At 52.8% G+C, this 17,339-nt stretch overlaps 1 protein-coding gene across 1 annotated transcript; it reads left to right on the top strand.

Annotated features, from left to right (window-relative positions):
* The first annotated feature begins 14,068 nt into the window (after nucleotides 1-14,068).
* On the top strand, nucleotides 14,069-16,958 carry LOC107203772 (zona pellucida sperm-binding protein 3). The gene is made up of 9 exons (XM_015626153.2): nucleotides 14,069-14,481; nucleotides 14,821-14,939; nucleotides 15,022-15,125; nucleotides 15,285-15,462; nucleotides 15,542-15,662; nucleotides 15,767-15,858; nucleotides 15,932-16,077; nucleotides 16,469-16,588; nucleotides 16,792-16,958. Exons 1-9 carry the CDS (start codon nucleotides 14,086-14,088, stop codon nucleotides 16,923-16,925), a joined length of 1,410 nt encoding a protein of 469 aa, XP_015481639.1. The 5' UTR covers nucleotides 14,069-14,085; the 3' UTR covers nucleotides 16,926-16,958.
* Nucleotides 16,959-17,339: the final 381 nt, after the last annotated feature.

Below are 17,339 nucleotides of genomic sequence, written 5' to 3' on the forward strand. Positions count from 1 at the left end.
TGGTGGTGTTGATGCCTTTATAACTCAGCTTGGGTGAAGGCAGAGCAGCTTCCAGAAAGGTGTGTGAAGCTGAACAGGAGGGTCTGGGTTGTTAAGGGGAAAATGCCCCACAAACCTGGCAGTGCTCCATCACTGAGGCAGCAGGGACCAGCTGAGCTGGAAGCAAATGCCACTTCCAGAGTGACCTGAAGGATCCCAAAGCTCTTGCTGCCTTTGAAGCAGGGTTCTGTGCTCCTGCCAGGACAAGGAGATGGCACAGCCTCTGCCTTTCCCTAACCTCACCCTCAGCGTGGCTGGGAGTGCTGGGCAAAGCTGCCCCTGGCTCCAGGGCTCAAGCTGTGTGGAGAGGGATGAGAAATCAGATCTGCAGGGTTGTTCTGTGTGGTTTCCACTTCTGCAGTGGCAGTAGTGACCGAGCACACGTTGCTGATTTGGGAGGATTCCTATCAGATGCTTGGTCGCTCTGAATCAGCGAGGCTGTGCTGATATGTACCCACTGCAGCCTGGCCCCCCCTGCAGACTCTCTCTTGTGCTCAGTGCCAGATAAGAACCGAGATACAAATGGAAAAGAGAAGGGAAAACCAACCAAATGAAAAAGCTTTGCTGCCTGAGAGCAGCCCTGTGAGTATCAGCCAGTTTCTGTGGGCAAAGCCAGAAACCCAGCCAGGGATGGTTTGACTAGTTCAGCATTTCCAGAGAAGAGCCCGGGTGTTTGTGTCACTTAGAGCCTGGGAGAGGCATCTCACAGGGCTGCCAGGGCCAGGACAGTGGGTGACAAGAGGGGACAATGTGTCAATAGGGGACAAATCGGTATCTGCAGTTTGAGCACTACAGTCTCTCTGGGAGCTGAGTGTGCAAGTGGCTCCCTCGCTCCTGCCCTGCTGTGTCTTGATGTTCTTCTCTCCTCTCTGCTCTTTCTTGGGGCAGGAACAGATCCCATGGAATAAGAGAGAGAAGCTCTGGCCCTGCTGTGTCAGTGCACTGACAAAACACATCTCCTGAGGAGGGGAGGCAAGGTTTCCAGAGCACTGCTGGCTTTGCTCCTGGGCAGAGCCAGCTTCTGCCTGGCAGCTCCATCGTTTGCCAGATGCAGAGGGTTGGGGAGGGAGAGGAGATGCACAGTGACAGGTCGACCTTCTGGGTGGCATCTGAAGCAAGAAGGCAGCCACAGACAGGCAAGGAAACCTTGGGGTGATCTGCAGTGCTGGAGGGTCTTCTTATGGCAGGAGGTCACCTCCCCAGTCTCTCTCACCTTGGGGTGCCCCACAAGTTGCCTCAAGACACTTGTGGAGCTGTTGGGGGGTGATTTTGGTGGCCTCTGAAGCAGTGTTTCAGCTGATGTGCCCAGATGTGCCCTGTGGACTTTCCCGCTCACTCCTGTGTTCCCATTCCCAGCTCAGCTCAGCAGGGCCCAAAGCCACCCCATTTCCATGGTCTTTGCTGCAGCAGGCTCACTGCTGGGCTGTCCTCCTGCCCTTCCTGAGCCCATCCTCCTCCCTGACCCTGCATCACTCCTGGCCCTTCCCATCCTCAGCTGGCACAGGCAGGACCTGCAGGATCCAAGGGCTGAATCCTCCCTGGCTTCTGAAATCCAGGACCTGCAGGATCCAAGGGCTGAATCCTCCCTGGCTTCTGAAATCCAGGACCTGCAGGATCCAAGGGCTGAATCCTCCCTGGCTTCTGAAATCCAGGACCTGCAGGATCCAAGGGCTGAATCCTCCCTGGCTTCTGAAATCCAGGACCTGCAGGATCCAAGGGCTGAATCCTCCCTAAATCCAGCTCCGTGTCACCAGAGCCCTTTGCCACCACCCCTGCTGTGTTGCACAGTGAATTGTGCACAGAAGAAGATCACAGTCCCTTTGGCACCTTCAAAAGGCCTGTCCAAGTCTTGGGTTCTTCTGCAAATTGCCTCATTCCAGAAGTTTCAGCACTGCCTGCTGCTTATGTGTATTTTTTTTTCCCAGGGTTTCTGCAGGTCTATTCAAACTTCCTATTATAAATAAGAATTCAGTTGGGGACTTCTGGGTTAAATCCTTCAAGTGGTGGTTGTTTTACTTCTTCCACTTGGGATTTCTGGAAGAATGCAGTACTTAGCACACATTTAAATTACAGGGAAGTGCAGGAAACATTGCAATCTTTTCTACCTCTATTTCATTAACCTCTTTGCTCTCTGAAGGACTGGCAGCCTCATAAGAGAGCAGACTTTTCCAATACAGGGTCCTGTTGTCATGCCTGTCAGGAAACCCCACCAAAACTCAGAGGCTGACTGCTTTTACATATTACAGCCTAAATATTGATATTTTTTATTAATATTGGTGGGCCTAGCCGCCTTTTCATTCATTTCTTCAACTTTCAATTGACCCTTGGTTTTTTTCCTCCTTGATCTTGCTAAGGAGCTGCCAAGTTCAAGACAGACAAAAAACTACTGGAGAGGGTCAAAAGTTGTACTTCAGGTTTTCCTGGAGTGTCCCTGCTAAGCAAGCACAGCAGAGGGAGGGAGGGAGGGAGGGAGGGAAGGAGGGAAGGCGGGCATGTCTAAGTGAGAGGTTTCTGTTTTGGTGGGGATGGAAGTCCACTGGAGGTGATGACTGATTGGGAGTTACCCTGCATCTTCAATGGTCTGCCCCCTTTTTCAAAACACATACAAAAATACCCAACTCAGCAGCCTTGGCCAAAGCAATTGGTCCTGGAAGCAGTAATTAATTCTGCTTCCATTATTGGATGGGGATGAGCCAGCCTAGAGCACAACCACAGCACAACCATAGCTGCTGTGCCCTGATGGGTTTGGGAAGATCAGTCTTTGCAACAGAGTTAAAAGGGAAATATTGATAACCCAAACTATTCAGGGAGAAGCAAAACGGGTGCAACCACTCCCTCCTCGTGCTGGGGATGATCCCCAGGCTCTGAGATCACTCTGGGCTGGCAAAGTGCAAGGTTTGGCTTCTCCTCCTTGTGCCCACTGCTCTGTTCCTCACACATGTGGGATGGCTGTGCTGCTGCTGCCTCTCCCAGGGGCTCACCCACGCACAGCTCGGCACGTACTCTCCGAGACAGAGGAAAGGATGGAGGAGCAGGGGGAGGTGAGAGGAGGGGAGGTTGAGAAGTTTTCCAATTTGGAAAATTGTTCTAAAGCTAAAAAATGGAAAGCTAAAATCCCCCACTGGGAAACCCCTTGGAGGATATTAGAAAACGAGGCTGAGTAGTTTCTTTGGATCCTGTGGAATTTAACACAGATTTGTCATCTAGCTGTCAAACCCACTAGAAATGTCTCACTCTCTATTAATAGTTTCATAGATTTTAGAGATTTTCCAGCTCAAAAGACCATTCTGTTCATCTCTTCTTGCATAAAATTGGCTATTCCTGTATTAAGCCCATCCACTCTGGTCAAACAGAAGCTTATCTTTCCAAAAGATCTCCACTGAGATTCCAACACTTCCAGGCACAGAGAATCCATCATGTACCTGGTGAATTCTTGCAGAGGCTAATTGCTCCCACAATTAACCATGCCTTTCTGAACATCTCCAGCCTTCCATCAGCAGCCTTTGATCCTGCAGGGGCTCAGTTGGGTTAAAAAGCTCTTAATTGTGAGGTTCCCCCTCTGGGGACTTGTTCACCCCAGCAGCTCTTAGTCTGTGGCCTGCTGACCTGTGGGACTTTCCTCAAGGTTGCAGCAAGGAACCTGGGAGCAGCTGGCGTGTCAGGAGGCTTCAATCAATTGTGCAAGGGTCACCACTAGAAAAACAGCAGAGGAAAGAGCTGAGACTGTTGATTTCTGGCTGTTTGGAGAGCTCAAAGTGGAGTTGTTGCAGTGTCTGCACTCGTGTGGCAAGGTGTGGGAGCTGCTGGTGGAGGTGATGTAGTGCTGGATGGAGCAGATGCTCCTTCTTGCTGTTTTCCAGAGAACAAAATGCAGAGGGTTGTGCCAAAGCCCGTAACTAAGGGCCAATAAAACCTTCCCTGTGCTGCCATGGCTTCTCCAGGGGGCTTGTTCCAGCTGCATCCCAGGAAGCTGATTTAGAATTGTTATAGCGACTGGGACGTTTTTATGAGGTGCTGCTTTCACACCCCACTGCTTGGGAAGCCCAAGCTGCCTTAATTAAACACCAGGAGGGACAAAGCTACAGGCCCTGGGCTGAGCAGCACCCATGGCCCAGCTCCCACAGCGATGGGTGCTGGTCTGGGAGCCCCTGCGAGCCCAGCTCTGCCCTGAGGGGCCCAAGGGCAGAGCTGCTCCCTGTGGAGGGGACAAAGAACACGTTTGTAGTGCAGAATTCTTTTTCAGGCCTCATCTTCTCCAAGGCCGTGGAGCGTTGTGCTGGTTCTCCCGGGGGATAATCTGTCAGGAGACAAATCTCTCTCCTGCACTGGCCTGCGCTGCTCAGAGATTGTCCTTGGAGAATAAGCGGTCTGGATGGATGGCTCCAGCAAAAGTGAGAGCCAGCAGTAAATGAATCCAGCTATGGGCTGGAGTGGAGCTGCTCAGCCTTTTGGTTTGATGTAGCAGCTGTATTTCCTCCAGATTAAAACATATTCCACTCTCGGCCGTCCCTCTACCTGTTCTGCCAGTGGAGTGCTGGAACTCACAGAAATCTGAGCATGGCCTGTAATTAATACATGATAAATAAATCTAACTAAATTTAACTAAATTTAATTAGATTTCCTGAGAAAGCAGCCCAGACAGACATGTCCCATGAACAGCTGGTGACAGAAATTTGTATTTTTCAGAAGGAGAAGCAAATCTAATTGGTCCTTTCTGATGGAGGACTTCACAAATTGCACAATTTCCAAATGCTCTTTAGTCATTAACCCTAATTACTGGATCTAAGTACACAAAATTTACATTTGCAGCTGGGAGAGCAGGAAATCTCAATATTTAAATAAATATATAGGCATGCCAATTTTACCAGCTCTTCTTCTCCCCACTGAAGGCTGTGTGATGGGAAAGGCACAAAGTCCAAGAGGCTCGATGTGTGTGACACGATGGTTTCTAACTGCCAGGCAGGTGTGAGCTGCAGAGTTTGGCTTCAGTAATGAAGCATCTTCTTTTGGTTTATTAAGAGCAGGTTAGAGGTGATGTGATAATGGTCTGGAAGTGCCTGCAGCCAGGGGCAGCCTCAGAGAGGCTCTTTAATCTCTCAGACCAGAGCATCGTGAGAGTTAGCCAGGATAAAAGGTTAAAGGTAAGGCACGCAGCGTGGGTTTAATTACCCAGAGGAGCAGCTCCCCAAGGTGGTGTGTGCTGCTCTCAGCCAGAATTTTTTGGGAGGAGTGATGCAGAATTGGGGTCGGGATCCTGCAGGGAGCCCCAGGAAGCAGCTCCAGGTGCTTGCCCTCAGTGAGCCATCAGGGCAGAGCAGTGTGTTTATCTGGGAGCTCATCTCCATTCCCAGGCTTCCAGGTGGCACTGGCACCATGGATATTTGCCCCAGGGTTCTGGACAACTTCATTTCAGCTCAGCAGTGATGTGTGGCTCACAACGGGTCCTGGGAATTTATGTTAGCCTGGGAAGAGCTGGTGAGTCAGGAGGCAGGCAGCCATTAATTCCCAGTAATGCCTCAGACTGAGTTCATTACTGTTATCAGAAGATGAAATGATGTGAAAAGTAGATTTATTTATTTTTCTGGTGCAGTTTGCTTTTGGAAGGCACCGCGCTCTGGGGAAAAGCAGCGCCAGTGCATTGGCAAGAGAGGAGCCTGAATCCTCTTGCAGCAGTTTGTTCAACACAGAAATGTTTGCTGTGTGTTTGAAACAAGAGGTTGCATCAAGGTCACTCCAGTGAGACTCAGCTTTGCAATCCCTGTGAAAGGAGAGCTCTTGCTGTCCTCAGAGATCTTTTTTTACTCAACTCCTCATGGAAAGGGCAGGGCTCGCAAGCTCGGGCAGGATGAATAAAAGGTTTTCAGAATGGGCACTCTTACAAAATGTCCTGCTATAAAGAACTGCTATAAAGAAACTGAATCTGTTCCAGAAAGTATCTCTCTCTTTCTCACATGCTCCCTCCAGGTCCAGCCCTTGCCTCTGCTTCGTTGCCAGGGGGGGACTTTGTGGTTGCAGAGGTGATCCAGGTCTGTTCCTCCAGCAGCACACCCTCAGGGTGCCAAGGAGGAAATGGAGAACTAATCCATTTGAAAATCTTTTAGCAGCTTACATTAACATTAATCTGGCAGTTGCCATAAAACCTTCAGGAGCTGTCCTCACTGAGTGCTTTCCTTCTCTTTTTCAACCTCACAGGGAGGATGCATGGACGGTGACACCAGCGCTGTGTCCCACTGCCCTCCCAACCCCAGCAGCACTGGCAGCACAGTTTAACTCCTCTGCTCCCTGTGCTGTCCCACTGGGCTCAGGAAGTCAATCTTGGGTTGAATTTCATGTCATTCCAGCAACCCAATACAGGCAGAGGGTGTCATGGTCACCCTACATTTCTTAATCATTGCTCTGTTGATGCCACAAGCAGCCTGGGATGGACTGAGCTCAGGATAGCAGTGGTGGTGTTCTTATGGTGACAGGGGCCCTGGATTAATTCAAACACTGACAGCACTGAAGGAGACACAAAAGCACCCATCCATGCTGCAGGCTGAGCAAATAAAGAAACTGATTGCTGGAAAGTTTTATGAGGCTAATAAACAACATCATAATAAATGGCCATGAATATTTCATGGCGGGTGTAGTGCTGATATGATGTGCCATAGAGGAGTGATGGGGTTTTTCAACATTCAGATGCAAATGGGGAATGTGTTCTATATTTTGCAGGTTTCTCCCCAGACACGCTGTGTTTTCTAAAAATCAGATTGACTGGGAGCGTTTGATATGAGAAACAACTTCAGGGCTCTGGTTAGAGTCAAAGAAAAGCACAGGCAGTATCAGAGGATTGTCGGTGCTAAAGATGAAAAAATCCCACGCAGATCAAGCAGCCCCTAAACACTGGGGGAAGGTAAGTAGGAATTACCAAAGGCAAATCACGCTCTGTGCTACCCTTGGAGCTGGGAGCTGAGCTCCCCACCCAGCAACAGCAGCCCCTCTGCTGGGGACAGCACAGCCCCTGGGAGAGGAGATCAAAGCCAGGGGCCAAGTCCTCCTGCCTCACTCGCTGCTTGGGGGCAGAGGTTTGAGCTTGCCAGGGGCAGACAGTGAAAGAATCCCCTTCCTGCAAGGCACCAGGGATTTCTGGGTTCCACCCAAACTTGCATATGGGATGGGGGGGTTTGACAGACCCCTTTGTTCAAGGGCATGGACAGACATACTTGGCCTGAAGCCTCCACCTGAACAGGTTCCTCTGCAGGGACACTCGGCCCCTGGGCAGGATGGGCTGTGTCAGCCCCACGCTTTGTCCCACAGCCGGAGGAAGCTGCATTTCTTGGGGTTTGTCTCCTGCTCTCTGCTGCCACGTGCTCCTCCCTGAGCAGGTCCAGGGCTTGGCACTGACACTTGTTAGCCAAAGATCTGCACAGAGGAGCACACACAAGTGCTGGCAGCTGCCGAGGCCAAGTCCCAGTCTGTGCCTGGATAAAACACCAAGGGGAGCACTGATAGCCCCCTGCTTTCTTCCTGCATCTCCCTCAACCTCTGCTGGTACACCCTGGCCTGCTGCTCTTCACAAGCACCTTTCCTACTTGTCCTGCCTCCTTCTGTTTTAATGAATTCTGTCAGGTCCCCAGACATCTATTAAAATGCAATGCACGTTGCAGATTCACAAGTTTGGATGGTGCAGGGACAGTTTCTAACAAGCCACCTGCCTCGTGTCCTGTTTGGCTGTGAAAGGAGAGGTGGGACTAAAGGAAAGCAGCCTTTGCAGGGGCCTGGCTGGGAAGAGGAACAGGTATGGAGCTGGAGGAGACAGCCTGCAGGCTCGGATCCATCAGCCATGGGATAAACTTGGCTGTTTTCACCCATTGCTGCAGCTCTCTGCTTCTTTTATCCCATTTCTGAGGGAGAGTGAGGAGCACACCCATCCTCCTGTGAGAAACATTGCTGAGGAGGACATGCACCTCAAAATGGCAAGATCCAACAAATTTCCAGCTACTGCCACTTGCAGAGCTGGTTTGTCACCCAGGACGGGCTGGGAACCATCCCTCCTGACACCTGTGTCCTTCTGGGGACATCAGTACAGACACCCCAGCAGGGACTGGGCTATTTCTCCTGTCTGTTCACAAGCTGCCAGTGAACCCAGAGTGTTTCCTTTGGATTTCTCACTTCATTCCTCCTCGTGGTGCTGCACTGGTGGCACCAGTGGCACTTACCCTGGTTCCTTGCACCCACAATGGTTGCTCTATGGTTTTGCCCTCCATGCTGCATGGCTGGATGATCCAGAACCTTGTTACTTCCAGGCTTTTCAGGGCCTTGTCCCAATTTCCTGAGCCTTGCAACCAAGATCAGTCCCCAGCAGCCACACACAGATGTGGAAGCTGCTCTGCAGAGCCCTGTTCTCACCAACACATCAATGAATAAACAGGCCACAGCCCCCAGATGTGTTTGGCCAGCTGGCATCTCAGTGGAGGTGGGCCCATCAAATGGAAAATGCCTTTTCAAAAAAATAAAAAAAAAAAGGAAAGAAAAATGAAAAAAAATAGAAAAAAGAATAAAAATGCCCTTGTTTTAAAATCTGCACCTGAGTGATGCTGTGAGCTAATTTTTCCCAAAATGGGTGTTGTCAGTTGATGAAAACTCTCCCACAAAGATGTTAAGCTCGCTTTCTGGATCAGAAGTATTTCTTCTTGGAGAGTGCTGATGAGATTGTGCCTTGATCAGCCAAAGTGGGACTGATTCGAATGTGCTTTACTACAAAGCAGTCATTACATTTCTCCTTAGGATTCAAACAAACATTTCCTCCATATTTCAGCTGTGCTGAACTGGCTTTGCAAGGACCCCTCCAGGCATTTGCTTAGGAACTGGTGAAATTACCCTGCCTAATGGCCTCCAGAAGTTGAGTTACCCAAGCATAAACGGTGCCACGGAGATCCCAGGAGCTGTGTGAAGCAAATGGTGCATTGGCTTCTGTGTCAGTCTCAAGGTAGCAGCTGAAGCATAAACTGGGGATGGAAAAAGGACTTAATATGCTCACACACACACACACCTTGTTGTTTTGTTTTGGGCTCTTTTTGTCCATTAATTTGACACTGCTTCTCCTGGGAAGTGCATGGATGGGAGAAGTGGTGTTTGTTCCATCTGCTGTGCTCACACCTCGGGGCAGGAGGGCTGGGGTTGCCTTCAGAAGTGCCATCCTGAGTGACCAAGGGCAATGGATGGGGACCAGCTGTGTGTGCAAGCATGGTCAGACCCTCCTGGGTCCTCTCTGACTGCAGCACCCTGCAGCAGAAGAGCCTCAGGCTCCTTGCTTGCTGCAGACAGGAGTAGGAATCATCATTGCAGCCAGGAAGGATGAATCCCACTAACTGCTCTGTGAGGTGTTTCCTTCTTGTGAAAACTGGTGGGATGAAACCCACAGATATTGCCCATATAAATGCCTGCCTTTGGATTTCTCACTTACTCCTCGTGGTGCTGCTGAGCTGGTGGCACCAGTGGCACCCACAATGGTTGCTCTATGGTTTTGCCCTCCATGCTGCATTGCTGGGCCTGGATGATCCAGAGCTTTGTTACTTCCAGGCTTTTCAGGCCCTTGTCCCAATTTCCTGACCCCTGTGACCAAGATGAGTCCCAAGCAGCCATGTGGGGACTCAGCACTGGGCTGACAGTGTCTGTCTGTGTCTCTGCTGCAAACAGAGAGAAGAGCTGCCTTGGGGCTGGCTGTGAGCTCAGCTCTCCTCTGCCAAGGTTGAGTTCAGCTGCCATCAAGTGCAGTGATGATGTCAGTGGGCAGCTCTCGGGGAGGAGGTGTGTATCAGTGCCACTGCTGAGAGCTTTTATTTGTCACACTGTCATTTACCTGAGCAGAGCAGGCACGTGCTGCCACGCACGTGAAGGGGGAAGCGTGATGGAGTGTCATTAGAACAAGGTCTGGCTGATTGGGAGCTCCATCACCAAACATCTTGTGAAAAACGAGCTTCACATACTTTTATACAGGATTTAAAAGTTTAATAGAAGTACAATTAGGAGATAAAAATAAAGTATACAGATATGGCCGGGTGTCTCTGCATTCACCTTACTGACAAAGGATTGTCCCTTAAAAACAGAACCCTACTTCATATCCATAAATTCTCATACATATTCATACATTCTTCTTAAGTTTTTTGATGTTCCTTTGTTTAGTTTTTTACCTTGCCCCCTTCCCAATAGATCAATCTTCTTGGTGCCACTGGGTTTTATATCCTCCAGTAAAGATGCAATAAATTCTTCTCTTGGGGGTCTTGGAGGACAAGATAATCTTAAGAATGTGTGTGTGGGGTGTCTCTGACTATCTTTTCAGTCTCTGGGTTATATAAACAAAAGTAGTTTGAGCTTTAATATCATGTTATAGCCTAACATATATGTGTATTATTCCACTATTTCTTAATTTCATCGATAACTGAAATAAAAGAAACTATATTAATACAACAAAGTTTTCTAACCTTATACATATTCAGTATAATATTTGTGAAAAGCCAATAATAAAATATGCACTTATAACAATCTGTATCTTGCTGCTGCATTGGTTTACTCAAATCACCCTGAATTATTGCAGACCTCTGAGATTTACCCTCTGTATGTTTACTGTGGCCAGCTGCAAAAGCACACGTTTTTTACTTGTCCTGTGTTGAGCACTAATTAAGTTCTTCTCTTCTAAAAGCATTTTGGGATGAAATAATTAACAGGCAGGTAAACCACCACCAGTGTGGAACCTTGTGGAGCTGTTTCCACTTCCCCTGGACCTTTCCTCTCTCTCATCCCATTTCTCCTGCTTTCCTCGCAGTTTATGAGCTGGTAAATCACATTCAGGTCCCTGCTTTGCTCTGCACGTAAGCAGTGGTGTGATCCTGTGGAATAAATGTGTGTGATGGGAATGCCTTTAGCAAAGCACACCCTGTGTCCCCCCAGCCTTGAGATCACACAGCTCATGGCTTTATTATTTATCCTGGTGAGCTGTCCTCAAAGCTGAGAACCTGGCCTCATGCATGTCCCTGAATTACTGCACCAAAGCTGTGGAAGGACCTGAGTTTCAGCACTGACTGATATGAATAGGTCTGCCTGCAGCTAAAAATAGAAAGCACGGGGCAGGCTTCCAGGCAGAGCTGTAGTAAATTCTAATACAAGGTGGCTCGGCAGCAGCTCCTGTGGCAAAGCTTCCTCCCAGGCAGTGGGGAAGGCTGTGCTGTGTGCTCAAGCCAGTATTAGACAACAGTTTCCCTATGGGAACCAACTTGTGAGCTGCAAAGACCAACAATGAGTTTCAAAGCTTTTTTTTTCCCCTGGTGCTGGGGTGCCCAGGTCTGCAGGAATGACTCCTTGGCTCTGTGCCTCAGTTTCCCCTCTGCAGGGGATTCTGGGTGCTGCAGGAGATGCGGTTTGGCTGCAGGGGATTCTGGGTGCTGCAGGAGATGTGGTTTGGCTGCAGAGGTTCTGGGTGCTCCCGGAGATGCAGTTTGGCTGCACAGGTTCTGGGTGCTGCAGGAGATGCAGTTTGGCTGCAGAGGATTCTGGGTGCTGCAGGAGATGCGGTTTGGCTGCAGGGGATTCTGGGTGCTGCAGGAGATGTGGTTTGGCTGCACAGGTTCTGGGTGCTGCAGGAGATGCGGTTTGGCTGCACAGGTTCTGGGTGCTGCAGGAGATGCGGTTTGGCTGCACAGGTTCTGGGTGCTGCAGGAGATGTGGTTTGGCTGCATGGACTCTGGGTGCTGCAGGAGATGCAGTTTGGCTGCATGGATTTCTGGCTCTCTCTGCAGCAGTGAAGCTGCAGCTCCAGGGCAGATGTGCAGCCCCCAGCCCTGGGAGCCTGTTCTGCTCCACCAGCACCCCTCGTGCTCTGATTCCTCCTCCTCCACTGAAGTGTTGGCTCATTTCCCCGCTCTCCAGGCCAGCAGGAAGATGCACAGATCTCAGCTCTGCTGCCTGGCTACTGCTCAATGGCCTTGCTGGCAATCAAGTGTTTCCTCCTCGCAGGCTTTTGGAACTCTGTGCAACTCCTTCATCACGGGAAGTTATTTCTCTGTTCATTAGGGCTTATGTGCTGTGAAAATCTGTCCCCCCAGAGTCCCCGTGCCATCAGTCATGACAATGGCCCGTCACAGCCGCGCTGTCTCGGTGTGTGGCTCATTGTCCCCGTGCTGGGGCATATGGTCTCCAGCCTTGCTGCTGCCCCACACACGGGCTTCTGCACGGGGAGCAGCTGTGGAGAGGCTCAGTGGAGCTCCCGAGGGTCAGCCGAGTGTAACATCCGTGAGGAAGAGCACGAGGAGGCAGCGCAGGGCCGGCTCTCCGGAGCATGGCCCAGGAGCAGCGGTGCAGAAACACGCCTGGGGCGGAGGCCAGCAGCAGGACAGCAGGACAGGGCTCAGGGAGGGCTCCTGCTGGGCTCAGCTGTGTTTGTACAACATCAAAGGGCTGTGATCTTTGCCTCCTGGGGAGAGCACTGCTCCTGCATCCACCCCAGTGGCCCCTTGGTGCAGGACGTGGCCGCTCTGGAGCTGGAGGCACCTTTCAGGGTGGAAGAGCTCTTGGGGCTGTTGCACCAACCACAGAGTGACCCACAGGGCTGGGACCTTCCCCTGCAAAGGTGCTGAGCTGTTCCAGAGGCTGAGAAATCCAGGCTGGAGAGGGAAAGCGTGGGATGAGGCTGTGCAAAGCTCTTTGGGATCCTGGATCCTTTAGTCTGGAATAGCACTAATGGTGCTTTGGGAGCAGGCACCCATCCCTGGAAACCTGGGTCCCACAGAGGTTGGGCAGATCAAATCCTGGGTTTCCGGGGCCATTCCTGATGTTGGGACAGGCAATGGGGCTGTGGGGAGCAGGAACATCCCCTCCCATCACCCTGTATCCTTCTGGATACAGGAATATCCTCTCCCATCCCTCTGGAGCCCTCTGGAGCCCCCCAGGCAGCCCCATCCCCCTGGATAAAACATTCCAGGGCAGCTTCAGGATGAGCCAGGCCCCATTCCTGTGGAATTCATGGAGAAGCCTGGGGAAGTTTTCTGTGTCCCATCATTTATTCATCATCCTTAGAAACACCTGGGACAATGCCAGGACACTGGGATGGTGCCAGAGGGTGATGTGGGAATGTGGGACTGACATTATGGATGCTGCAGGGGACAGCAGGACCTGCTGTGAGAATTTCTACCAGGAATTCGTGCTAGGTCAGAGCTTGGCTCATCCCCTACAAGTGACCCGAGTGGGTCCCCTCATCCCAAACCCATCCCACAGATCCTGGAAGAGGGAGGTAAATGCTCCAGCCCCGTTTCCCGGTAAAAAAACCCACCAGGAATAAATCCCGAGGCCAAAATCCCTCCGAGCTCCCCCATCCCTGTGGATGAGGAGTGGGAATTCCCCGGTAATTCCCGCAGGGCACGGGGATCCCTGGCCGGGCGATGGCACTGTCCCCAGGGCCATTGCTGCGCAGGGCCACTGTCACCCTCCCGTGCCCACCAGCGGCGGTGCCAATCAGCGCAATTAACATTCACAGGCTAATTAATCTCTGGATTCCTCCTGCCGGCTCTGCCCCTCTGCTCTCCATGCAAATGAACTCGTTACGGTGCCCTCATTAGCCAGGCACAATTCCAGGGAAATCGGGCACGGGAGGATCCCAAAGCGCCCGGGAGGGGTTGGCACATCCCCAGTTCTGAATGCACCGCCTGGATTTTGGGGAATTCCCGGGAAGATCAGGGGGGAAATGTCCGGGAGAGCCTCGCTGGCCAAAATGGGCTCCGGCTCAGGGAGCCAGGGGGACACTGATGGCATTGATGTCACCGCAGCCGTGCAGGACATGGGACAAGCGGGACAATTCCCGGCTGCAGGGGAGGGAATCACCCTCGGGAGGGATGGGGCCAGCTGCATCCCAGCTGGATCCCGTTATCCCGAGTGGGATGCCCAGCTGGATCCCGTTATCCCGAGTGGGATGCCCAGCTGGATCCCGTTATCCCTGCGGGGGAAATCCCCCGGGATGCTCCCATAAAAAGCTCCCGACTGCTCCCTTTTCCACGCACTGCTTCTCCTGGGGCCAGGATGGGGTTTGGGAGCAGCTTTGGGGTCGCTCTGCTTTGCTGGGTGTTGGCTCCGGCCGCATCCTCCGATCCCTGGGGTTTTCCCCCGAGGAATTCCGGGACGTGGCGGCTGCGGGGTGACTCCCCCCGGAGCAGTGTCCCCGGCGTGTCGCAGCCCTGGGCGCGGGTGGATCTGTCGCAGCTGCGGGCGCTGTCCCCGCGGCCCGCGGTGGCCGTGCGCTGCCAGGAGGGGCAGCTGGCGGTCACCGTGCGCAGGGACCTCTTTGGCACCGGGCGCCCGGTGCGGGAGGCGGAGCTGAGCCTGGGCACGGCCTCCTGCCCGCCCGTGTCCCCAAACCCCGCCCAGGCCTTTGTCACCTTCGTGGCCGCGCTGCACGAGTGTGGCAGCACCCTGCAGGTGAGTGAGTGCCACCGCGGCCGGGTGTCACCCCTAGAGGTTGGGGTGAGGAGTGCTTGGAGCAGGGGTGGATTTTGGGGTATGGGTATCCTGGCCGAGGCACACGCTCTGCAGAGGGTTTGGATGCAGGAATTTATGGGATAATGGGTCCTGAGGTGAGGTGCCCATGTCCTGGAGGTTCTGTGGCCTCCTTCAGCCTGGTACATTGTCGGGATGCCAGCACAAAGCTCTCTGGTGTCCCCTAGGACTGGGAATTGTGGCCTCTGTGTCCCAGCACAATCCCTGCTGGAGCCAAGTTTGTTTTCCTGATTTTTTTCCTCTCCCAAACCCTCCTTCCAGGTGACCCCAGACTCCCTGATCTACAGAACCACCCTGTTCTACAAGCCCACACGTGTTGGCAACCCCCTTATTGTGAGGACCACCCCAGCCGAGGTCCCCATTGAGTGTCACTACCCCAGGTGAGTGCTGGGGGTGTCCCCATGCTGCCATGGCCCTGAGGTGCCGGTGACACCCCAGGTAATTCCCACTGCTTCCATTTAGGAGGAGCAATGTGAGCAGCGGTGCCGTGCACCCCACGTGGGCCCCGTTCCACGCCACAGCAGCGGCAGAGGAGAGGCTCCGGTTCTCCCTGCGCCTCATGGATGGTGGGTGCAACCCTGGTGGCCTTGTGTCCCTCAGGTCCCCGTTCCATGTGGCTCCTGGGAGCCCCAGTGGAGCCACATCCACCCCACAGGGTTCCCGCCCATTCCCACGCTCCTGGGAGCTCCCCAAAGTGACCCCATTCCCTGGGATGTGCATTCCAGATGATTGGAGCAGAGAGAGGCTCTCCAATGGCTTCCAGCTTGGGGACAGCCTCCGCTTCCAGGCCGATGTCACCTCGGAGGGCCACGTGCCCCTGCGGCTCTTTGTGGATCAGTGCGTGGCCACCGCGACCCCCGACAGGAGCTCGTCCCCCCGCTACGCCTTCATCGACCTGGGCGGGTGAGGCTGGGCTCTGGGGCTGGCTGGAGAATCCCAGATTCCTGTGGAGACTCCCAAGTGATTCCCAGCCTTTCTCCAGGTGTCTGGTGGACAGCAGGGCAGAGGACACCGGCTCAGCCTTCGTGTCCCCGCGGCCCCGGCTGGAGTCGCTGCGGTTCTTGGTGGACGCCTTCAAATTCGCCGGAGACGCTGGGAATTTGGTGAGCTGTTGTTTCCACCCCTCTTCCTTTCTTGGCTTTTTCTCCATGGAAAAAAGCCCTAAAATCTCCATGATTAATGAATTTCCCTTGATTTCCCCTGCCAGCTCTACATCAGCTGCCACCTGCGGGTGTCCCCGGCAGCTCAAGCCCCGAATCCCTGGAATAAAGCCTGTTCCTTCAGCAAAGCCAGTGGCCTGTGAGTGTCCCTGGTGTGGGGAGGGGACCCACCCCAGCCTGCAGCAGGGGGGTCAGAGGTGACTCTGTTCCAGGTGGGCACCTTTGGAGGGCACTGCAGCCATCTGCAGCTGCTGTGACACCGGCAGCTGTCCCTCTCCTGGAGGAGATTCCCGGGAATTCCGCGCTCCGGCCGCACGGATGGGCAGGCGCGTGAGGAGGGACGGCCCTGGCCAGAGAGGTGTGTCCCAAAGGTGTCCCCTCGGGTTTGGGAGCTGGGTTTTTGGCACAGCTGAAGGACAATCCGGGTTCCTCTCCGCTGTCCTTAGGGATTTTTAAAAGGCAAGAGGGGAACTCTGGGGGGATTTTGGGAAATGCCATTGTTCATTCCTGGAAGTGACCCCAGGCCAGGCTGGAGCCACCTGGGGTAGTGGGAGGTGTCCTTGCTCATGGCACTGGATGGGCTTTGCGGTCCTTTCCATCCTAAACCATTCCATTATTCTATCCCAGCTGTGTCCTTGCATTTAAACCCCCTGGCATTCTGCTCTTCTGGTGTCCATCTTCCTGCAATTCCCAAATTCCAGCCCAAGCAGGAATTCCCTCACCTGGATACTCACTCCCTCTTTTTCCAGGTGGGCCCTCAGGGCCAACTGAGGCCGATGTGTCCGTGGGACCCCTGCTAATCCTGGAGCCAGCTCAGGGATTAATGAGCCCCTCTGGAAGTCCAGGAGCAGCTGGGAACACCCACCAGGGTAGGGGTCATTGTGGGGTCCCTGTGGGGTTGTGTCTCCTGGCCTTGCCTGGGGGCTGATCCCACTGTGAATTCCCAGTGATTTCACAGAGGGACTTTCTGGAATGAGCTGCCTTATGGGCTCCTTCCCAAAGATTCCCAAGGATTGGATGGAGGCTGGGAAGCCAATAAATGAGTGTTGAGTGGGGGTTTTGTCTCTTCCAGGTGCTGCTGGTGGAATTCCTGTGGTGATCCAGGGGCTCCTGCTGACAGCAGCCACTCTGCTGAGCTTGACTGCCCTGGGAATGCTCCTGGCAATGTACAGGAAAAGGCTCTGTCCTCTGGGAATGTCCCAGTGATCCCAATCCAAATAAAGAGTGAAGCATTTGTCATATCCTAGTGTTCTCTGTGGGGTGGGAGGGGCCCCAGGCAGCTTTGGATGGGAATCCATCTTTCAGGAAAAGGGGTGGGATTGGGGATGTGGAGCTGCTGCCACCTGGAAGCCATTCCCAAACCCCCAAGCACTTGGATTTAAGAGATACAGGTGGATTTTCCAAAGGTTGCATCCATTGAAAGGAATACTAAACAAATCAAGGTGTGGCTCCTATTTTAGGGATTTATTGGTGTTCTGAGGTTCTAAATGACTTCCTGATTCTGTAATTCCTGTCTTCCCTTCTCTATCCAGTAGGATGCAGGAATTATTCTCCATGATCCCTTGAAGGATGCAAGGGCAGCTGGAATTCTGGGGTTTTATTTGGTTTCGGTGCTGAGTT

The sequence above is a fragment of the Parus major genome, chromosome 4A (genome assembly GCF_001522545.3).
Source record: "Parus major isolate Abel chromosome 4A, Parus_major1.1, whole genome shotgun sequence".
In the NCBI taxonomy this organism is placed as follows: domain Eukaryota; kingdom Metazoa; phylum Chordata; class Aves; order Passeriformes; family Paridae; genus Parus; species Parus major.